We start from the raw sequence: 23,987 nt of genomic DNA on the forward strand, positions 1-23,987 counted from the left end.
TTCTCTGTCCATAATAAGAATCAGAGTTTAATTAGAACAACCATCACAATAAACACACTCTGATTAACCTTCAGAGTCACAGTATCACAATCAGAATCAGAGTGAGAATAGTAAGGGAATGGAATGTTTGTGTCGCCATGATGCCAGCCCTTATAAAGCAAGCACACAATGTGTGCGGTCGGCCAACGCACAGCTTCACTACCTTCCAGAACTACCGGCATCTTATAATCCATGATGTAGAGTGTCAGGTTCAAATATCCTAACATCCAGCGCCTAAGGTGCTATTCATTTGTCACATAGATTAATGTTGTTTGAGTCATCAGTATAGACTGGTTTGATGCAGCTGTCCATGCCACCCTATCCTGTGCTGACCTGTTCATTTCGACGTAACTATTACATCCTACATCTGCTCTAATCTGCTTGTCATATTCATACCTTGGTCAACCCCTTCCGTTCTTACCCCCTAAACTTCCTACAAAAACCAACTGAACAAGTCCTGGGTGTCTTAAGATGTGTCCTATCATTCTATCTCTTCTTCTCATCAAATTTAGTCAAATCAATCTCCTCTCACCGATTCGATTCAGTATCTCATCATTCGTGATTCGATCTATCCATCTCACCTTCAGCATTCTTCTGTAACACCACATTTCAAAAGCTTCTATTCTCTTTCTTTCCATGCTAGTTATCGTTCATGTTTCACTTCCATACAATGCCATGCTCCAGATGAAAGTCTTCAGAAATATCTTTCTAATTTCTATATATATCTGTTTGAAGTGAGCAAATTTCTTTTCTTAAGAAAGCTCTTCCATGCTTGTGTTAGTCTGCATTTTACATCCTCCTTACTTCTGCCATCATTAGTTATTTTACTACTCAACAATATTCATCTACTTACTTTAAGACTTAATTTCCTAATCTAATATTTCCTGCATCACCTGCCTTCGTTCGACTGCAATCCATTACTTTTGTTTTGGACTTATTTATTTTCATTTTGTACTCCTTACCCAAGACTTCATCCATACCATCCAGCAGCTTCTCGAGATCTTCTGCAGTCTCAGGTAAAATAACAATTTCATCGGCAAATCTCAAGGTCTTGATTTCCCTGTTCTATGTAAATATTGAAAAGGAGGTGGGACAAACTGCAGCCTTGCCTCACTCCTTTCTGGATTACTGCTTCTTTTTCAAAGCCCTCGATTCTTATGACTGCAGACTGACTTTTATACAGATTGTAGATAATTATTCGTTCTCGGTATCTGATCCCCATCACCTTCAGAATCTTAAATAGCTTGGTCCAATCAACATTACTGAATGTCTTTTCTAGATCTACGAACGCCACGTACGTGGGCTTGTCCATCTTAATACGATCCTCTAGGATCAGACGTAAAGTCAGGATTGCTTCACATGCTCCTACATTTCTTCTGAAATGCAGCATCTACCTTTCCTAGGACCATACAACCTTTGACATCCTTGCACTTCTCCTTCAGCCATTCTTCCTTAGCTACGTTGCACTTTCTTCTCCCAACTCAGCTTCAACTTGTCTTTCCATTCTTCTGTAAATAATACATGTTAAAATTTTGCTTTCTTGGGAATAGGTATAACAACATTCTGCTGTAAATTGGATGGCAATTCTGTCTTATACATTTTATGCACTAAATGGAATAACCTTGCCATGCTGGTTTCTCCTAAGGCAGTCAGTAATTCAGAGGGAATGTCACCAATTCCAGGTGCCTAGTTGCTCTTTAGGTCTCTCACAGCTCTATCAAACTCTGACTTCAAAATTGGGTCTCTCATTTCATCAGCATCAACACCCTCTTCTTGTTCCAGAACCAAATCATCTACATCTTTACCTTGATACAACTGTTGGAAATGTTCCTGCCATATTTCTGCTTTGTCTTCTTTCCCTAGAAGTGGCTTTTCATTTTAGCTCTTAATGTTCATACATCAAGATTTTCTTTTTCCATAGGTTTCCTTTATTATCCTGTATGCAGCATCTACCTTTCCTAGGACAATACAACCTTCGACATCCTTGCACATCTCCTTCAGCCATTCTTCCTTAGCTACCTTGCACTTTTTATCCACTTCATTCTTTAACTGCCTGTATTCTTTTCTGCCCTGTTCATTTCTAGCATTCTTGTATTTTTGTCGTTCATCAATCAGGTCTAATATCTCCTGAGTTATCAATTGATTCTTAGTTGATCTTTTCTTCCTTCCTAACATTTCTTCAGCAGCCCTACTGATTTCATTTTTCATGACTGTCCACTCTTCCTCTATTGTGTTTCCTTCAGCCTTTTCATTTAGTCCTAGTGCAACATGTTCCTTGAAACAATCCCTCACACTCTTTTCTTTCAACTTCTCTAGATCCCATCTCATTGCATTCCTTCCTTTCTTCAATTTCTTCAACTTCAGATGGCATTTCATGACCAACAAGTTGTGGTCAGAGTCCACATCTGCTCCTGGGAAAGTTTTGCAATCCAACACCTGGTTTTTGAATCACTTCCTAATCATAATTAAGTCTATTTGATACCTTCCCGTGTCTCCAGGTCTCATCCACGTATACAGCCGTTGTTTGTGGTGAACCAAGTATAGGCAATGACTAAATTATGATCAGTGCAGAATTCAACCAGGCGACTTCCTCTTTTGTTCCTTTGTCCCAATCCGAATTCTCCTACTGTATTACCTTCTGTTCCTTGGCCTACCACTGCATTCCAGTCTCCCATCACAATTAGATTCTCGTCAACTTTTACATATTGTATTAAATCTTCTATCTCTTCATATATTCTTTCGATTTCCTCCTCATCCGCTGAACTAGTAGGCACTACCTGCACTATCGTGGTGATCATCGGTTTGGTGTCTATCTTGATGACAATAATTCGTTCACTATTCTGGTCGTAGTAGCTTACCCGCTGCCCTATTTTCTTATTCATTATTAAACCAACTCCTGCATTTCCCCTGTTTGATTTTGTGTTGATAATTCGGTAGTTGCCTGACCAAAAATCCAGTTCTTTCTGCCAATGTACTTCACTTATACCAACTACATCTAACTTTAGTCTATCCATCTCCCTTTTCAGATTCTCTAACCTACCACAACAATTCAAACTTCTAACATTGCACGCTCCGACTCGCAGAATGTCAGTATCCATCTTTCTGATGATCGCCCCCCTCTTGTGTAGTCCCCACCCGGAGTTCCGAATGGGGGACTAGTTTACCTCCGGAATATTTTACCCGGGAGGAAGCCATCATCAGTACATCATTCATACAGAGAGAGCTGCGTGTCCTCGGGAATCAGTTACGGCTGTAGTTTCCCTTGCTTTCAGCCGTGTAGCAGTATCAACACAGCTAAGCCATGTTGAGTATTATTACAAGGCCATATTGATCATCTAGACTGCCGCCCTTGCAACTTCCAAAAGGCTGCTACCCCCATCTCGACGAACCATTCGTTAGTCTGGTCTCTCAACAGATACTTATCCGATATGGTTGCACTTGTGGCTTGACTATCTTCTTTAATGGGACACGCAAGCCTCCCCACTGCGACAAGGTCACATGGTTCGCAGGGGAGGCATTGATGAATATACTTCTGTAACCTCACTCTTGGGACTTCCTCCATTGATGCTATGGGAGATGATTACATGCTACATGAAAAAATCACAGCTGTGTCAAATATACCTTGGAACTTTCCAAGTTTCAACATCTTGAGCAATATCCCTTCAGACTTCCACTAATATAAAATATTCTACAATATTATACAAAATTCTTTGATATTCATACAAAATCCCTTACTCTAAATGTCATCATCTGATATGATAAATTAACCTAATAAAATTATATCAGGTTTTACACAATTAACGTGGAGTTTTTATATTAGTCAAATCTTGGGGTTCATACATTTGTACAGTTACATTGCTTCATATAGTTGGAAAATGGTTTTCTTTGGCTTTAAATGGTTATCTTTATAGTCAACAAATGTTGGTTAAATACATTAAAGTCTTGTGTTTGAGAGGATGGGACTGTGGGTAACCCTGGATTATGCATAAAGGGAAGCAAAATTTCACATAGCAGGGGTGGCTTATCAGGTAGTGCAGTATACCATGGCACCAACAATGTAATAAAGAAAATATAGATTTTTTTTCCTCTCAAGAACAGTTTATTGTAAATTTCGGAAAACGTATGTATGCATATCTTATTCTACCTTCATTTGAACAAGAGTGCAAACCAACATGCGCTCTGGAGGCACTTGTCTGAATTTGTACACCAAATATCATGGGTACAGCTTCTGAGTGTAAGACGCACAAAAGACTGTTTGGAGTGGGTTTGTATACGATTGTAAGGGCTGAAGGAGTGCCAGTGCCTATGTGATGCAATGCTTCAATTTCATCCACTAGAGTGCAGCATGTATGTAACAAGCAAAATTCAAAACTGCTTTATATTTCAACCTTTAGAGTACAGCATATGGCTGTAGACAATATCCAGCGTTATCAATGTAGTGATTTCGTCACTGTATCTGTTGGCTGTTAAACATCCTTTAATGACAAGGTATTCTTTGTTCTCTTGTGTTAAAATAGACGCCTAACGACTATTTTTTTAAACTCGTATTAGTTGCAAATAAATCTTTCTCTGTTAGTAATGTAACATTCTGGGATTTTTACAATGAAGTTTGCTGATTCATTAATGTAAATTGGCGATTAGCATCACTAAATTATTTTTGTGTTTAATCAATAATGCATAGGGTGCATCAGATATCCCTTCCAAATTTATATATGTGTGTGTAAAGTAGCCTTCCAGTTTTAAATTTCAGTTTTGTAACAACTGAAATTGTGACCAAGTGTGTGTGTGCACATCCATATGCTAGCAATAATTGTGGTTATTTATTCCTATGTGAGGCATGCACGTGTTACTTTCAGTACCGTTCTTATTACTGGTAGTTCCTTTGAAGGTGTCATTTGAGGTTTTGAAACAAATACTTTTTTTTTCTTTCTGAAATGTCTTCAGTTTGTTCAGTCATTTTCTTAAAACTGGAATTCTAAGGAAAATGCATAAAGTAAATATGTAGTTTCTCAATTTCTAAATTAGTTTCGAGTGATACTTCATTAAAAGAACAGTCTTGTACATTAGCACAGTTAAATAATTTGATTTTATGGAACTTATAACGTTGGTAAATATGCACTGTCTGTACTTGCTACTTTTGAAAGATTTGTTTACAAATTTTGAGTTTTATGGTACCACCAGCTGCCACCTGCTCTATACACAGACTACACTGTACATGGATTTCACTTTCAAACCAACTATGCTGTAGACTAAAACAAGAAAACAGAATTCAAAAAACATTTTCTTTTACAAATAATCAGAATTTGACTGAAATTCTGGGGAGTGGTTCGGAGGAATGATGCAGTGTTTTAAACTACCTATTGTACTTTACTTCTTTGACTACAATTCATTATTATTGAAAAAGGAGTCATGGTTAATGAATTATCAGACATTTGTTGTAAGGACATAACTGAATTCAAAGGTGTGCTGGGAATAGATTGTCATTTGATAGTCAAGGGTCATGTGTTTATTTTTTTTCTTATGGAGTATGCAGATTCTAATTATTGAGACTCTACTATGTTTAGAAATTTTTAGAACTTCAATATAAGTATCTGATAAGTGGAAATTTTTAAAGGTTGATATTTCTCTCCTTTCTACTTTAAAACTCAAATTTCTAGTAATGTTCTTGAATTATGAGCACAGTGAGTATATTTCACTCAGGAAGCCTGGATTTTATACAATTTAATTTTAGAACTTATTTTACTGAGTATATTGCCTTTGTAATTGCTGTTGATAGTTAAATTGTTTGTTTAAATCAGAGATCCCAACCTATGGATGGTGAAATGCCGGATTGGAGAGGAGAAGAGTACAGCACTTCTTTTGATGCGCAAGTTCATTGCTTTCCAGTATACAAATGAACCTCTGCAGATTAAGTCAGTTGTTGCACCAGAAGGTGTGAAAGGCTACATTTATATTGAAGCTTACAAACAACCACATGTGAAATCTGCTATTGCAAATGTTGGCAACCTACGTATGGGTCAGTGGACACAACAGGTTTGTAAACAAGGGAATAAGGTAGTTTGTGTTATTACCTATGAATTTGTGGTTAACATTGTGATGTGTGTCGCAGATGGTTCCCATCAAGGAGATGACTGATGTGTTGAGAGTGGTGAAAGAGCAGACCGGCCTGAAGTCTAAGCAGTGGGTGAGGCTGAAACGTGGTATGTATCACCTGTTTCGTAAGGGAGGGGAAGAACATTTCATTGACCTCATTTGAGTGAAACCTCTCATTTACAGACATCCAAGGGACGTAGCAATTTCTCCCCATCTGGGAGTGTACATGTAATGTTTAATCAGAATTTTCAATTCCAAGCGAGCTACACCATGGAGCGGTCTCCCGTGCTATTGCTACAACATCGCATTACTTACCCTGCACTGGCCAGCTACTAATCCATATCATTCCAACCAATACAAATACAAACTGATATTTAAAAAAAGCGAAGCCGTTTACGTATTCACAGGCATTGGATATTATAAAGATCACAAGGCGACTAAGGACACAGTTTTCCAGTCGTCCTGAGCTAAGAAAAAGTTACCATACAAAGTTGATAACTTTCTTCTGGGAAACATACAATTATGAAATATATGAACATTGTATAAAACATCCCAGTGTATATTGTGTTAATTTTTTTTGCACATGGTTTAACGTTGCACTTACACATTGAAGGTTTTCGGCGATGCAAGGATGGGAAAGGGCTAGGATTATGAAGGTAGTGGCAGTGGTCTTAATAATTAAGGTACAGTCTGGTATAAAAATGGAAAATCATGGAAAACCATCTTAAGGGCTGCCAATGGTAGGATTCAAACCCACTGTCTCCCGAATGCTAGCTCACAGCTTTGCAACCCTATCTGCACACCCACCTCACTCGGTATATTGTGTTAAAATTTGGATTTAATCAGATGATGGATTTTTGAGAAACAATGTCTTGATGTTGATGCATGGTTGATACACGTTTAAAAACGGGCATTTTTTTTGCATTCCAGCTGCAATGAAAAGTATTAAAATACAAACTAAAAATTCCAAACCTACAGTACATGACCTAACGTGAAATTAAACTAGGAAAATATTGGTGTTATTGGATTTCTTGTAGGCCTGTTGGTCATTTAATAAACAACCTTCAAACTTGAGTACACATAATCTTCGGTCGACAGTAGGTAGGTGAGCTAGCTGGTACATTACTTTCTGGAACCCTTGTTGTCTTCTTACCAATACACTACATATTTTTCTGTTTTTAAACCCACTTTACAATGTATGAGGTCTTGAAATCCCAGCTCTGTCTATAGTCAAGAGATCGAGCAAGCTTCAGGACTCTCAAATGGCAGTCCGTGTATGAGTGTGTCCATAAAAAAAAAAGAGTTGATTTTGTGCATATTTCTGTATTACTACAGTTGCAACATATAAATCTGTCTGTAATTGCGGAGCGTCCATATCTTGGGAATGTCTGCAAGGAAAGGTTTCACTGTACTTGCTTCTCTTAGAGTTGATTCTGGTTTCACATTCAGTTGGTGCCATAACTGAAATAAAACTCATTGGTAACAATTATGGTTTCCTAAACTTTGGTTTTATCCTAACCCATTAATACTCATATTTAAGGAAAATGATGTTAACTAAGAAAATATGTTTAAGTAACTCGATAGTATATGAAAATATTTTTATTGTATACTTCGTATGACTTATATGATAGGTCATGATGCATAAACTCACCACCAAGTGCATCCTACTCTGTGTTAAAAAATGATAGAAGAATTTTTCATGTAAGGTAACAAGTGTTATGACAGTGTGCACCTTGTTCTTTTATTCTACCTGGGGGATATTAGTATGCATTGGAGTGACATTAGGGCCAGGGTTACATTTTAGGATTCTATATGTTTGTAACAAATATCTTGCAAGAATTTCTCTGATTGTAACAAAATCCATTTCTTCATTGTCAGACTGTCTAAATAGGATCCCCGAATTTTCAGTTGTAACATCCATCCTCTACAAAGGAATAGGCTTCACCACCATTTCTTAGACCTAATGCTCGCCTGTAGGAGCTCATATTCTGGTCCATTCTATCAGTTCCACCCATGTTTTAAATTGTATAATTTAATTACCTGTGACTGAGGAACTATTATATATATGGAATATCTCTATTTATTGCAGACAGGCTGAACAATACTGAATAATGTTATTGGTTTAAAGTCCCACTACCGTATCTCCCTTTACTGTTTTCAGAGACACTGAGGTGCTGGAATTTTATCCTGCAGGAGTTCTGTTTCAATACTACCATATTGGAGGCCCTTCAGATATTATGAGATTAAGCCAGGATCAAACCTGCCTCTTGGGCTCAGAAAACCAGCTCTTCTATCATCTGATCCAATCAGTCCTGCACAGGCTGAACACATTAAAGTTTGACACAGTTATGACAATAGAGCTGTCTTGCCAACAACAAATATGGTATTGACCCTCTTTGTCAGATTTTGTTTCATATGGTTCTCTTTGATTGTTTTAAATTGAAATTACACTTTTTAGGGGCAATTCTCCACTCTCTTGCTTTGAGCAGATCCTATTATACCAATACCAAGCTCAGTAATTTTATCAACTACTTCCAGTGACAAGAAGTAGCCTAGTTGTCTGCAAACAAATGATGACTTGTGATGCCTCCAAAATCATCTTCACCGGGCGAGTTGGCCGTGCGGTTAGGAGCGCGCAGCTGTGAGCTCGCATCTGGGAGATAGTGGGTTCGAACCCCCCTGTCGGCAGCCCTGAAGATGATTTTCCGTGGTTTCCCATTTTCACACCAGGCAAATGGTGGGGCTGTACCTTAATTAAGGCCACGGCCACTTCCTTCCCATTCCTAAGCCTTTCCTCTCCCATAGTCGCCATAAGACCTATGTGTGTCGGTGCGACATAAAACAAATAGCAAAAAAAATTATCTTTAGGAAGACTTTCAATAAACTGTTAGAGAACCCTTCACCCAAACCCTATTGCTCTTTGTACTGATTCTGCACTCTCGATTCTTGGTAGACATCAAAATCTATGAGATACCAATCTGAAGTTATGTCAACATCCTTTGTAGCCAAAGCATACAGGTTTGTATTGTACAGGTTTTGAGACCAGAAGTACTGAAAATAATCTAAGGAAAACTAAACAGTTATGAACCAGTATTTGAACTATGGGTGCTGCGGTTGTCACGTGTAAATATTACCACTAGCTACATGCAATGTGGGTAAATCTCTGGGCATCGTTGACTTTTATTATTCCACTGCAGTGTTCGCCAACCTCATCGCAAATTAGTCAATTTCTACAATATATTTTCTCATCCAAGCCATTCATTCACATTGTTATGAATTAGTGCTCCTGATTATCTGTGTGCACAATTATACATGTATTCATTTCTCAGTTATGCATATTTGTATAATTCAGGGTGTACGGATATAACATTTTTATGGTTTCACACATTCATTCATGGTTTGAACATTTACATACATCTCCTGGTATTTGTGCTCCCCTATCTTTGTATAATTCTGAGTGTATGTGGTGCATTGAATCTCGGATGCGCTGATGGTGGGTTGATGCCTGCATAATTGTTAAATGGAGGGCATTGGAACATTTCATACAAGGAAGAATTTCGTGTGGTATGCTGGTACGTTCTATTCCTTTGTGTTTTCCATGATTAATGTATTAGATAGAGATGTAGAAAATGAGTTCTAACATGGAAATAAAGCGTTTTATAACATATTTTCTTCGTCTATGTGTGAGGATCTGTCCTGAAAGCTTGGTCGTATCTTGTTATTACACCCTGTATTGTTCAGTAATGGTCATTGTACATTTTCATTTGTTTGTACAAATTTTGTAGCTGCTGTACCTTGCTGAAGATACATTACTGGAGCTTCAACATTTTGCATGCAAAATTCTATATTTCACCAAGTGCACATAGACATGCAGGATAAAGCAGGGAGCACACTGCGTCCGTTCAGTTGAGTTGACCTTGGAAATTTGGTTCACGTGTAATCAAATGTCCAGCTGCCTACTGCTTCAGTTCTGCACGCTTCAGCATTTCTCCCCCACCATCCGTTCAGTCGAGCTTGCCCTCACAAGCAAAGTTTACGGAAGACGGAAGGTAGACCTCACCTTGCGAGCCTCTGGCGAAGTGTTTTGAGTTCAATGAGTATGATCAATGAAGAACTGCTGACTGAAGTTGTAAAATGACATCCTGATATCATGATATGGCAAGGAGAAGATCAAGTCAATCGGCAAGAAGTGATAATGAGGCAGCAAGTCTGACCACGGTTTCTATGCAAAGAAAGAGACTTACCTCTGTGGCCAAGGAGTTGGACAATTTTTTAACTGACAAATATGCAAAAGTGGAGAGAAAGCCCGCGGATTGCTGGCAAAAAGTTTTAATGAAACCGTGGAATAAACAGTGAGATATCTTAGTCCTCTGCTACAAATTTAATTTAAATCTAAAATAACTACTCTACTGATGGAATATGACAGACTGTACACTGACTTGTAGTATTATACAATTCTAATTACTTTGACCATGTAGTATTGTTAAATAAAATATGAAAGGAAATCAATAGTTACTTCATTGTTACTGCTAGTCGCTCAAAAGGTGAAATTGGTTTTCTAAAATTTGATTTTTTGAAGTAGAATGCTTAGCAACTCAAAAACTTGAGAGAGTAATATTCTGAAATATTTAAAGAAGTTGTGCTCATCAAGTAGCAAGTCCGGAAAGTGAAGGTAATATTCACAACAATGTTCCCTTTTTGTATTTAATGTATACAAAATCTCTTTTCTGTCTTCTTCTTCTTCGCAGTCTATAATTTCTCTGTCTTCGGACAAACAGCTCGACACTACTACAGGCGCTGTTCCAAGGCGGGTTCACTGACATATTCCAAAAGAGGTGGAAGGCATGTGTGGCAGACGAACTGATGCGAACGGATAGGCGGTGAACTGAACTGAACTGAGCTGAGCGGGACGGATGCAATGTGCTCCCTGCTTAAAATTGTCGTCATTAATTAACTTTCTTATATGAGTACAAACAATTTTTCAAATGCATTTTCGGTTGCTGATGTGTATTTCTGCATGTAAAAGTTCTCTTCATAAAGTTCAGTAAAATCATGTTCTTAGTTTGAAATGAAAGTAATAGTTTTCCTTTGTTATTTCAGGCTTGTATAAGGATGATATTGCTCAGGTGGACTATGTTGATCTTGCTCAAAACCAAGTGCATTTGAAACTACTCCCTCGAATAGATTACACGAGACCTAGAGGAGCACTTCGTACATCACAAACGGTAAGATTTTCTCTCGTTAATAAATATTTATTACAGCTAAGAATTTCAGAATGTTACAGTGATAATTTACTTTTATTAAATACAATTTGAGGACATTTAGTTTGAGTGTTTAGCGTAGTTTCTGTTTTAGTAAAAATCATGTACATCCAAGATTAGGAAAGATCTGTTGTCTAATCATGAATTCATGTGTGTTAGAAACATGTCAGAGAAATTGTTGATGAAGGGTATCTTTTGATCATCTATGCTTGTCTCGTTATTGTAATCCTGTTTCTTCAAGTTGATTTCTGTTTCTGTCAGATTTACGTACCGTTCTGAATTTGGTACATCTCCAGGACGGGAACGGCAGAAAGTGGAGATGGAGGCTCTGCACAAGGTGATGCTCCTTTGTTGTTAGTTAAGGAGAGTGCTGATAGGTAGAGCCCTGCACGGATGCGGATATCCGCGAAGTTAGTGTCTTGGCAGATACAAACTGTATGGCAGTGCGGATCATTTTGCTGATAATTTCTAAATAATGATGTTTACAGTAAAACCTCGTTAATTCAAAGTCATTGGGACTAAAAAATCGGACTTCGAATTACGTGATTCTGAATTAACCGCCAATTCGCAATTCAGAAGTACCAACCCTTGCCGCGTTACAAAATATTCTAAGGCCCGTTACTGCATGCAGTTAACCTTGATTCACAGTTTATACCTTTCAAATGCCATGAAAAAAGAACTATTTCCAAAATATATCCAACGAAAGAAAGAAAAAAAGCACGATTCAAAGACGAGGAGAAATCTATGCTGGCTCCCATGTGCAAGTGCTTTATTCATTGGATTACTGTACTGTATACATTTTAGATGCCTTGTATTTACATAGAAAGTACCCGATGCCCTTAAAATCAAACTTTCCTATGACTCTATTCTTGTACGTTTTCCCGCCATGGCACTTCTCTCGTACTTCAGAAATGTAAACACTTGCCGCGTCACAAATTATTCTAAGACCCATTAATACATGCAAGGAGTTCGATTCACAGTTTAAACCTTTCAAATGCCATGGAAAAAACTATTTCCGAAATGTATCCAACAAGGTGCATTTACAATGTTCAAATAATGCACTTGGATAAATCACTGACAAACATAACCTCACCCAACGAAAGAAAAAAATTCAAATGCGAGGATAAATTATGCTGGTTCCCCTGTGCAAATGCATTATTTTTTGGGGGTTTCTGTACTGTATGCATTTTTAGATGCTCTGTACTGGCACGGAAAGTACCCGACGTCCTTAAAACATTGTGGCTTATCGAACTTTCCTATGACGAGGGGATAAAGTTTCTCGCTACCATGTGGATTACAATGCACTACAATGACCCCATCCTCCACCCATGTACGATTCCCCGACTGGCATTTCCTCCTTTAAAACCACAAGACCGTTTGGGCTCACATTAAAATAAAGCAATGCAGTTTCATCAGCAATGACAATATTGTTCGGTGCCTACGAATGTGTTATATGAGCCACAGTTTTTTCGTCAACTGTCGACATCGCCAGTGTTCGCGGATTCTGTTTTTCCGCACACTGCCTGTTGCGTGATATTACGGCGTTCCTTAAAAGGTTGAATACAAAAGAATTCCGATTTCATTCAACTTAGCAATCATAAAGCGCATTGTAGACCCACCGAAGTGAGTGTAAGTGCGGAAAGCTACCCCTCCACGTTCTGGAACAGCGTCCTATTATGATGCGGATAAATTTTGAGTGAAATTACTCTGTAACATACTATTGTTTTAAAATGTAAAGGCAGTTTCGATTTAAAAGTCTGAATTTCGGTAATGGGCCGACATTTTACTTCGAATTACGAATTATCCGTATTTAGAATTAAACAATTTAAATAACATTGCAAAACTGTATCTCATGTTTGTGGGAACGAGAGCTTCTACGAATTAGGCGGGATTTTGAATTAACCGATTTCGAATTATCGACGTTCTACTGTATTGATTTTCACTCAGGTATACTCTTGTCTTTCTTGTGGTTAGGTGACCCGTGACACTGGTATGGGAGAATAGTGATATATACAGAGCATTGAGACCATAAAGCCAAAAATATCTAAGCCTAGCTGGCTCTTGTCCTCAGTTAATGGAAGTAAGCAACAAAGGTCAATACGTCGGTAGTTGTCGCAAGAGAAAGTCCCTCATGAACCTGTGCCGTTTGAATATCTTAGGTGTAATATACCGTAGTTAAGTATTTACAATATCCGTGGATAACCATTTTGCAGATATGGATGACCATTCGTGGATGCGGGTGCAGATGAAGGAAGTGCGGATGTGGATATTATTTTGTATATCCGCACAGGGCTCTACTGATAGGAGCAATATTAGGTGCTACCAGCTGTTGGGGGAAATGTATTGTACAGCTTTTCTTTATTAGTTTGTGCATATCTTGGCTGGTGATAAAATTCACTTGGTCAAACTTGTTAGGGGTGTTTTATCAGATAGCCTCTCGAAGGGAGTGAGCCCCTCGTAGGCTGTGTCAGCCATTGGCCCACATTGGACATTTTGGAAATGTATTGTACAGCTTGTCTTAATTTGTTTGTGCACATGTTGGCTAGTGACAAACTCACAAACTCGTCAGGGTTGTTTAGCAGAGAGCTGTTGAAGGGAGTGAGCCCCAACAGAGCGGCTGCGTGTTTTCTTTTCAGCCACTGGCCTACATTGCGACGCATTTGAGGTTAGATCTGATTGGTTAGGATCGATTAGCGAGGCCTATTACATCTAATTGCATTAAATTCCGAGAGCGATCTAATGTTTCATACAAATTAATACATCCAGTGGCGGTGAGTGTTCAGCAGAGGGTTGTGGGTAATGCTGCATATTTTGGTGTGTTTGGTTATAAGGTAATTTTCTTCTGGTGGCGGGACGGTGGGATTCTAGCATTGGTCACGAACATGCCGTGCAGGCTCTGGATAATGCGTAAGTTCCTACTTCATCATGTACCATACGTGTTCAATTGGTGAGAGATCTGGTGAACTTGCTGGCCAAGGCAGTTGTTGTACACCACGTAGAGCACGTTGCATCACAGTAGCTGTGTGTGGACTTGCCTTATCCTGCTGAAAAATCACATCACCTTCCTGTCGAAGAAATGGCAGTAGCACGGAGGCAACAACCTGTGCAGTGTATTGGGCACTGGTTATGCTACCCTGCAGAAACATAAACTGTGACCGCAAGTTGTAACTGACGGTGTCGTGGGCGAATGCACTCTGGAATAGGCTGCTCACCAGATCTACTCCATACACGTGTATGTCCATCACTGGCATACAGACAGAACCTACTCTTGCTCACTGAAGACAACACAGTGCCATTGGCCTCTCCAGTCGACTCTTTCACGACACCAGAGTTGCCATGCTTGGCTGTGTCGTCGTGGTAGCCTCGCCAGAGGCACATGTGATCATACTGTTCCCAATAGTCCTTGGCAACACAGCAGGTGCAAAATGTGACTGAATTTCATTCATGGATGATGTTCAGTCGGCCACCGCTGCTCGCACAATGCATCGATCTTGACGTGCAACTGTATTACAAGGACGTCTGGAGCCTGGTCTACGTGTGTGGGAATGTTCCACAGACCACTGCTGAAAGCAGTGACACACCTCTGATACATTGTGCCTAACGTGTGCAGCAATCCGTCCATTTGTCCATCCAGCTTCCCTCAGGCCTACAATGTGACCCCATTCAAATGGCTGCAGTTGTTCAACAGGTGCACGTACTCGTCGCTGAGGTATGGTTATACACTAGAATGAGTGTTGAAAACACTGTTCACCTCTAACCTCAGCACAGTTACTGTCCGGCTCCATGGCTAAACGGTTAGCATGCTGGCCTTTGGTCACAGGGGTCCCGGGTTCGATTCCCAACAGGGTTGGGAATTTTAACCAAAATTAGTTGATTCCCCTGGCATGGGGACTGGGAGTATGTGTCGTCTTCATCATCACTTCATCCTCATCCCGACGCGCAGGTCGCCTACGGGAGTCAAATCAAAAGACCTGTACCTGGCGAACCGAAGTCCTCGGACACATCCTGGCACTAAAAGCCATACGCCATTTTATTTAGCAGAGTTACTGCCTGCAGAGTTAAAACAAAGATCGCATGGACAGGCCTCCTGAGCGCCATCTGATCCCTTATGTCTGTGCCAAATGAATCGCTAACACAGTGTTTCCCGACCGTTTTACATTCACGGCACCCTTAGGAATGATATTAGAAATTCGGGGCACCCCTGTTAAGTTTAAGAACTTCAATAATTTTTCAAATTTTTACTCTGGTGTGTGTGTGTGTGTGTGTGTGCGTGTGCGTGCGCGCGCGCGCTAGCAATTACCCGTGGCTTTATGCGCGTGGATTTCGTAATTTGATCAAAGTAATCGTTCCTCGGCATTGTACTAAGACATTATCTGAAAATACCTAAAGTATATAAACTCGTGCAAAAATTGAGTTTCATTTACCCCAGAAATTATTTGTAAACCATGTTTGTAGTATTACCTTTTGGGGCTAAGACGACCATGCGACATGGAATTGTACATGTGAGAAACAGTCTTTTCTCAAGTCGAAAAAATAAATTCGTGTTTCTTTATTTTTAAAGGAGATTCCAAATACCAATTGTCATATCTGCAACATGTTCAGTTTGTGAGATATAAGTATCCTCTTACAAAGAATTCAACTTCTTTTTCAATTCATTCACCCCCCTTAAGTGGATTTTCCGAAGACAAAATAACGCATGTTCCTCTCCTTTGAAAGAAGATTCCAAATACAAATGTTCATGCCTCTAACATCTTCAGTTTTTGAGATATAAGTATCCTCATGAAAAGTATTCAGCTCCTTTTTCACCCCATGCCATTAAGTCGATTCCCCCCCCCCCCCTCCATAAAATGTGTGTTTCTTTATTTTTTAAGGTGATTCCAAATACCAATTTTCACATCTGTTACGTCTTCAGTTTTTAAGATATAAGTATCTTCATAAAATTAATTCAACTACTTTTCACTTCTTTTCACCCCCAGTTAAGTGCCTTGTCCAGAAACAAAAGGTACATGTTTCTGTATTTTTAAAGGAATTTTCAAATACCTAGTTTCTTGTCTCTAACATGTTAAGCTTTTGTCATATAATGTAGTTTTACCGGTACTCATTTTAAAAATTCACCTGCTTTTCCAATTCTTTTCAGCCCCTTAACTGGATTTTCCGAAAACAAAAATATGTGTTTCATTATTTTTAATGGAGAATCCAGATACCAGTTTTCACGTCCGTACATCTATAACACATTCAGGTTTTGAGATAAATGTATACTCATAAGATTAATTCAACTTCTTCTTGACTTCTTTCCACTCCTCTCCCGCCTTAAGTGGACGTTCCGATAAACAAAAAAGACGTGTTTCTTTATTTTGAAAGGAAATTCAAAATACCAACTTTCACGTCTGTAACAGCTTCACTTTTTAAGATAAGGCATCCTCATAAACATTTTCAGCACCTTATTTACTTATTTTCAACCCCACACCCCTTACGTCGATTTTCCGAAAAAACAAAACAAACGCGTGTTTCTTTATTTTTCAAGGACATTCCAAATACATATTTTCACGTGTGTAACCTGAAGTTTTTGAGATCTAAGTTTCTCTATAAAAAGAATTAAAATTTTTCACTTCCTTTCACCCTCCCTCCTCAAGTGAATTTTCCGAAAACCAAAAATGCTTGTTTTTTAATTTATAAAGGAGCTTCCAAATGCCAATTATCACAACTGTAACATCTTCAGTTTTGAGATACCGGTATATGTATCCTCTTAAAAAGAAATTAAACTCCTTTTTCACTGCCCCTGCTCCCAAATTGATTTCCCCCAGAAAATGCGTGTTTCTTTATTTTTAAAGGAGATTCCAAATACTAATTTTCACACCTGTAACATCTTTAGTTTTTGAGATATAGGTATCATCATACAAAGAATTCAAATAATTTTTCAATTCACCCCCTTAAGTGGATTTTCCAAAGACAAAAGATTAAGTGTTTCTTTACTTTGAAGGAAAATGCTAAATACAAATTTTTATTTCTGTAACATCTTCAGTTTTTGAGATATAAGTATCGTCATGAAAAGAATTCAACTCCTTTTTCACTCCACCTCTGCCCGTTAAGTTGGTTTCCCCCACCCAAGGAATGCATGTTGCTTTATTTTTAAAGTAGGTTCCAAATACCAATTACCACGTCTGTAACCTTCAGTTTTGAGATATATGTTTCTCCAGAAAAAGAATTCAATTTTTTTTATCTTTTTCACACTCCCCACTCAAGTGAATTTTCTATAAATAAACAGTACCCGTATCTTTAAAAGAGCTTCCAAATACGAATTATCACAATTGTAACATCTTCAGTTTTCGAGATATATGTATCCTTGTAAAAGGAATTCATCTCTGTCTTCATCCCCTCCTACCAAGTTGATCCCCCCCCCACCAGATGCTTCTTCCTTTATTTTAAAGGAGATTCCAAATACCAGTTTTCACTATATAATAAAAATCTTCCGGGCTGTTATGCCTCTCGCGAGAGGAGTGGACCACGGCATAACAGCCCAGAAGATTTTTATTATATTGACACCAGTTTTCACGTTTGTAACATTCTTAGATTTTTGGTATATATACATACATTCTCATACAATTCAACTAATTTTTAATTCTTTAACCCCCCGGTTAAATGTTTTTTCTGAAAACCCAAGTATACTTGTTTCCTTATTTTTAAAGGAGATTCCAAATACCAATTTTCATGTCTGCAACATGTTAGGTTTTTTAGATATACTGTAGATAGGTTAAATAGATTTTCCAAAAAAAAATATTTATTTTTCTTTAATTTTACAGGAAATTCCAAATACCGGTTTTCAAATCTGTAATATGTTATGTGTCGGATAATTTGCCGATATAGTCTCTTGAAAATTTCACCCTGTTTGACACTTCTGTTCACCCCCTATTCATCGGATTATCCAAAAACACAAAAATATGTGTTTCTTTATTTTCAAAGGAGATTCCAAGTACCAATTTTCATGTCTGTTAACATCTTCAGTTTTTGAGATTTAATTCTCCTCATAATAGGTGTTCAACACCTCTTCCCCTTTTTTCATCCCCCCTAATGAGATTTTCCAAAAACAAAAGAAATACATGTTTCTTTATTTTTAAAGGAGATTCCAAATACCAATTTTTACGTCTGTAAACTTTTTAAGTTTTTGAGATATAGATATCCTCATTTTAAAAATTCACCCCCCCCCTTTCACCCCCTTAGTGATGGAATATTAAAAAATCCTCCCTTAGTGAGCACTTACACCCTAATATAAATGTATCCCCAAAATTTCATTTCTTTGTGTCCAGTAGTTTTGGTTTGGCGATGATGAGTCAGTCAGTCAAGACATGTTATTTTTTTATATATATAGGTGTTAAGTTATGTTTAGATAAAAACTCCAAATCAAAGAGAAGAATATAGTTCCTTTATTTTATTATTAATTTAATATACAATTTATGACCTGCCAATGGACAGAGTTTAATATACACTGACTCTGAATCATTACATTTAACACATAAAAATTAAAAAGTAGAGGACTAAAATGTAATCTTGTAAATCATTAAAACAAATTTTGTCTTATTAACGTGATATTTGTGATTGATGCTGAGAACACAGATGTTTGATGTCTGGTCTAACAGTTGACAACAAAACATGCATATCGTCTGCAAGCTAAACTTGTTTTGGATTTGATTGTCGCCATAGCAGAGAAGGCTTGCTCGCACAGTTAAGAAGATGAAAAGGGCAGAAGTAGATCTGTTGCTTTCTTCACTAGGGTAGGATACTTCTCTGCCAGTCCAAGCCAGAAGTCTGCCACTGATGCCTCACTCTTGGTAAATTTAACTTTTATTGTGGAATCAGCACAGGGATATATGAATTTGTCTCATTCACAAGCTGTAAATTCTATTTCTTCAGCACTATCTGCAAAATCAAATGGTGATATAATCCAGTCAAGATTGTCAGTGGAAATAGATGGAAAGTATTTGGCCATTGTATCTTGCAGTCTTGCTAAGTGATCAAAAATAAGATCTTTCAGCTTTTTCAGACCTTTGTCTTCTGCCAGATTAAGAAGAAATGTCAAGTTTGACAAATCGCCTTTCTGAACTGCAGACATCCAACAGCCGAGCTTTCTCTTAAAACCTTTAATTTAATTGGTTCAGGAATGTATTGTTTCCTGTGTCCCCTGCATGAAAACATTGAGTTCACTTAAGTTATTAAATATATCTGCCAGATATAAAAGTTCTGAACACAAAGTATCATTTTGAAACATTTCATAAAATGTGTTCTGAATTTCTTCCTTGAAAGAAACCTTAATTTCTTCTTTCATTCGGAGAACTTGGTTGAGTACACGACCTCGCGATAACTACCTTATTTCTGCATGCAGTATTAATGATGTGTGAGCTGCACCCATATCCCAATGTAACTATTCAAAAATCCTGCATTTCAAAGGTGGAGACTTGATGTAGTTTACCATTTTCACAATCTGGTTAAAAACTGCACTAAGCTCTTCACCACAAGCTTTTGAAACTAATGCCTCCCTGTGTAAAAAAAAACAGTGGGTAAAGTAAACTCTTGTCCGCATCCCAAGGTGGTAAGCTGCGTGTGCCATTTCATTAACATACCATCCCTCCTGGCATTCTTAAATTTCTGGCAGTACCGGGATTCGAACCCGGGCCCCCGACAACAGCAGCTAATAACACTAACGGACGTGGACGAAGTAAACTTGTGTCCTCATCCTGAGGTGTGGTGCAGCTCTTTTCAGGCACACCCCCAGTGGAGGTGAGCTGCATGTACCATTTCAATAACATACCATCCCTGCTGCCGTTCTTAAATTTCTGGGAGTACCGGGAATCGAGCCCAGGCCTCCAAGGATGGCAGCTAATGGTGCTAACCATTATGCTACGGAGGCAGGACACAGTGGGTTATTATGATGGATGGATTTTCTTCCACAACTCTGACAGTAAAACCATTATATTTTCCACACATGGATGGCGCACAATCTGTACATACGTCACAACAGTCTTTCCGTTGAAGGTTATGGTCATTTAGATAAGAATTAACACAATCAAAAATATCGAGGCTAGTCTCCAGCATTCTACAGAACAGAAACTGTTCACTAATATCTTTATCATCAATAAATGTAATAAACCCAATGAGTTGTGCTTTATCACTCTTGTCAGTACTGTAATCTTTTTGCAAGGCGAATTTTGTATTACACTTTATTTTCTCTGCTACTTGTGCGTTTACATTGGATGATATCTCAGATATGCTGCGGCTGATTGAACTGTTGGAGAGTGGGACTTTCGAAACTTGATTTCTCGCATCTTTACCAAGTATTGTTTCAACTATTATTTTACTGCGTTATTTAAGATATGGTCTAGCTGGGGTGAACAGAATAAAACCTTACGTGCAAAAAAATGAATACAGTAGAAGTCCGCTATAGCGAGTACGGCATATAACGAGAACTCCGTTATAGCGGCAACATTTTTCTGTCCCTTCAAAATTCCTATATTAAACTGTGTATCGTCCTTCGGTTACAGCGAGAATCCTATCACTGGCACATCCGTTATTACGAGCGATTAAGCGCGCGCGATTTTTCCGTTACCGATATTTATGCTCCCCAGCGACGATATTGCATGCGATCGATTATCTTCGGCATCGTTTCCTCGCCATGTGCACTAGCGATTTCTTTCGTCAACATTCGAAGGCGATGTCGGAGTCGATTAGTAATATCCGTCGACAGTTGTTCCGTAAAGAAAATTTGAAATGAAAGAGAACATATTTTCGTAATAAATGCGTAAATAACGTGTCCGATAATGGTTGTTAACTCGTAAAAATTAAGGCTACCGGGCGAGTTGGCCGTGCGCGTAGAGGCGCGCGGCTGTGAGCTTGCATCCGGGAGATAGTAGGTTCGAATCCCACTATCGGCAGCCCTGAAAATGGTTTTCCGTGGTTTCCCATTTTCACACCAGGCAAATGCTGGGGCTGTACCTTAATTAAGGCCACGGCCGCTTCCTTCCAACTCCTAGGCCTTTCCTGTCCCATCGTCGCCATAAGACCTATCTGTGTCGGCGCGACGTAAAGCCTCTAGCAAAAAAAATTAAGGCTGACTAAACGACCGCTTAATTTTGAGGCTAAATACTGCAATTAAGTAAGAATGGGATACACCTTGAGATATGGCAGAGTGCTTAATTGATTTCAGAGGTTGGTTTATATTTTGTCGCATCTGGTTAAATTACGGAAAGGCTAATATGAAAATTTATTGCGAGAAAGGTATAGTTTCTCTACTGGCGCTTGAAGTGTGTTTTCATCATACGTATAGTATGGTTAAGTTAGGATACGTGACGCTGTTTGAATAAGAAAATTGAAACGTTGGCAACAAAATGCGATCGATCATCTTCGGCACGGTATAGTTTTCTCACTTTGTGCATTTGCGAGCTCTCTCGTTGACATTCAAAGGCGATGTTGGAGTTTTAGTAATACCCATTGACTGATGTTCTCTAAAGAAAATTTGAAAAGAAAGTGAAAAACACGTTTTCGTAATAAATGCGTAAATAACGTGCCCGATAGCAGTTGTTAACTCATTAAAAATAAAGACTGAAGTAAACGATATCTTAATTTTAATGTTATATACGGAAATTAAGTAAGAATGTGATACACCTCAAGATATGGCAGAGTACATCACTGATTTCAGAGGATATTTCATATCTTCTCGCGTCTAGTTACGGCTATTTACATGTACAATTTTCATGAGGAGGTTATTTCTCTACATGCGTTTCAAATATGTTTTCATGATAGGCTACATATACGGTTAGGTTAGGTGACGCTGTTTGAAGAAGAAAGCTGAGGTGTTTGCCTCAGAAATCTCTGTAGTGATACCGTATTTTCCGAATCCAAGACTTTTTTCCTCAGAATCTCATGCGAAAACTCAAGGGTTGTTGCATTCGCGGCCTAACAGTAAGTTAATGGATACCACTAGCAACTACTGCGGTAACCACGCTGCTTCTTTTCACACGGGCACAGAACTCGTTGACAATAAACGACCGCCTCTTTACTACACATCGCTAGCCGCGACAACCGGTTGTACAGAGCCTGTGTGTTTCTCAAATCTGCAGAATGGCATGAAAACATGCGACCCTTCAAATTCTTAGAAAAACCACGGCTACTCAGTGGCAGAGTCATAACGCGTCTATTGTACTTGACGCTTAGTAAAATTAAGGTTTATAGACAGCAGGAATATTTTCGTGATGGATAGTCTTATTGTAAAGATACATGGGAAAGGTATTGCCGGCAAATTTTCAACGGGTTCTAGTTGATATTATGATGCCAATTATAAGTTAATGTTTATTAAACACTTGGAAATGTAGAATAATTTTGCAGCCGCAAGAAAATACGGCATAGGCCTAACTAAAGCCAATATTTGGCGTTAGCGTGAACAAAGAGCTAAAAAATGCTTACTGTACAAAAAACGCATTCAGTGGTCCGCAACAAGGACCCTTTAAAGAAGTCGAAGATGAAATTGCGACGTGTGTGCACGAAAAAGCAAGAGCGGAATGGACATACCGTGGCGCAATAAACTCGTTCGTTGACTTTCAACGTTCGCGATTAGGCCAATACATCGCTAGCCGCTGAATTTGGCCGAATCCGACAAGCGAGACGTGCGTGTAGCGGCAGCTGGTTACATCTGACGCTGCGTAAAAGTAACAGTTTTATAGACAGCAAAAATAATTTCCTGATGGATCGTTGTATTGTAGAGACGCATGGAATAGGTATTGCCGGAAAGTTTTCAACGAGTTCTCTTCGGTATTATGATGCCAATGTTAAGTTAATGGTCCTTAAACCCGTGGAAATAAAGAATAATTGTGTAGCCGCCAAAAATAAAGAAATACAGCGTGACGAAAGTCAATTTTCGGCGTCTAAAAATAGTCTAAAATTGCGTAGGCCTACTGTACAACAAGGCATTCATATGATTTTACAAACTTCTTTTTGAGCCTGATTTAAATTTTTTGAAGGAAAAAGTGGGGTTCATCTTGGATTCGGAGATATACGGTACTATATTTTTTTCAGAATGAAATTAAACATACACTTTCACATAGTATCGGATTACGAAACAAACAAGTAAGCCGCAGTGTGGATATCATCCTCGGAAACGCAAGTTTTGACAAACTGTTTGCCGTATCATACCGATTTTAAAGTGCATGAAGGGTTTGCCGACTTTTATACAAAAATCGGATATAACGACAATCCGTTATAGCGAGTAAATTTTTCGCCATTATGAATTCTCGCTATAACAGACTTCTACTGTAAATGTTTAACAACACCATCTAGTCACAGTCCTATTTTTTCAATGTCTGGTCATCAGTTTGTAAGTCACAGCACCTGAGAAGTGCAAGCAGCAAAACTGCTATAAAAAGACCACTCAGGTTGGCAGGATACACATATTGTTGATAAGTGGATGCATCACTAAGATTGTCTTTGGGCCGATGACCTTAGATGTTAGGCCCATTTAAACAACAAGCAATATTCTCTTTAACCAAATAAGAGGTGCACACTTGTTCTATAACATATACTGGTCTCTGTGCTACCTAATTATTTTTACAT

The 23,987-nt window shown here is 38.5% G+C and overlaps 1 protein-coding gene across 1 annotated transcript in view; it reads left to right on the forward strand.

Annotated features, from left to right (window-relative positions):
- The window catches only part of LOC136864414 (transcription elongation factor SPT5), a 214,654-nt gene that overhangs the window by 95,951 nt on the left and 94,716 nt on the right, over window positions 1-23,987 (forward strand). The window contains exons 8-10 of the mRNA XM_067141381.2: window positions 5,838-6,072; window positions 6,149-6,239; window positions 11,233-11,357. Coding sequence (XP_066997482.2) covers window positions 5,838-6,072; window positions 6,149-6,239; window positions 11,233-11,357 — 451 coding nt within the window. The remainder of the gene's footprint in view (window positions 1-5,837; window positions 6,073-6,148; window positions 6,240-11,232; window positions 11,358-23,987) is intronic.

Source organism: Anabrus simplex, chromosome 2 (genome assembly GCF_040414725.1).
Source record: "Anabrus simplex isolate iqAnaSimp1 chromosome 2, ASM4041472v1, whole genome shotgun sequence".
In the NCBI taxonomy this organism is placed as follows: Eukaryota; Metazoa; Arthropoda; class Insecta; order Orthoptera; family Tettigoniidae; genus Anabrus; species Anabrus simplex.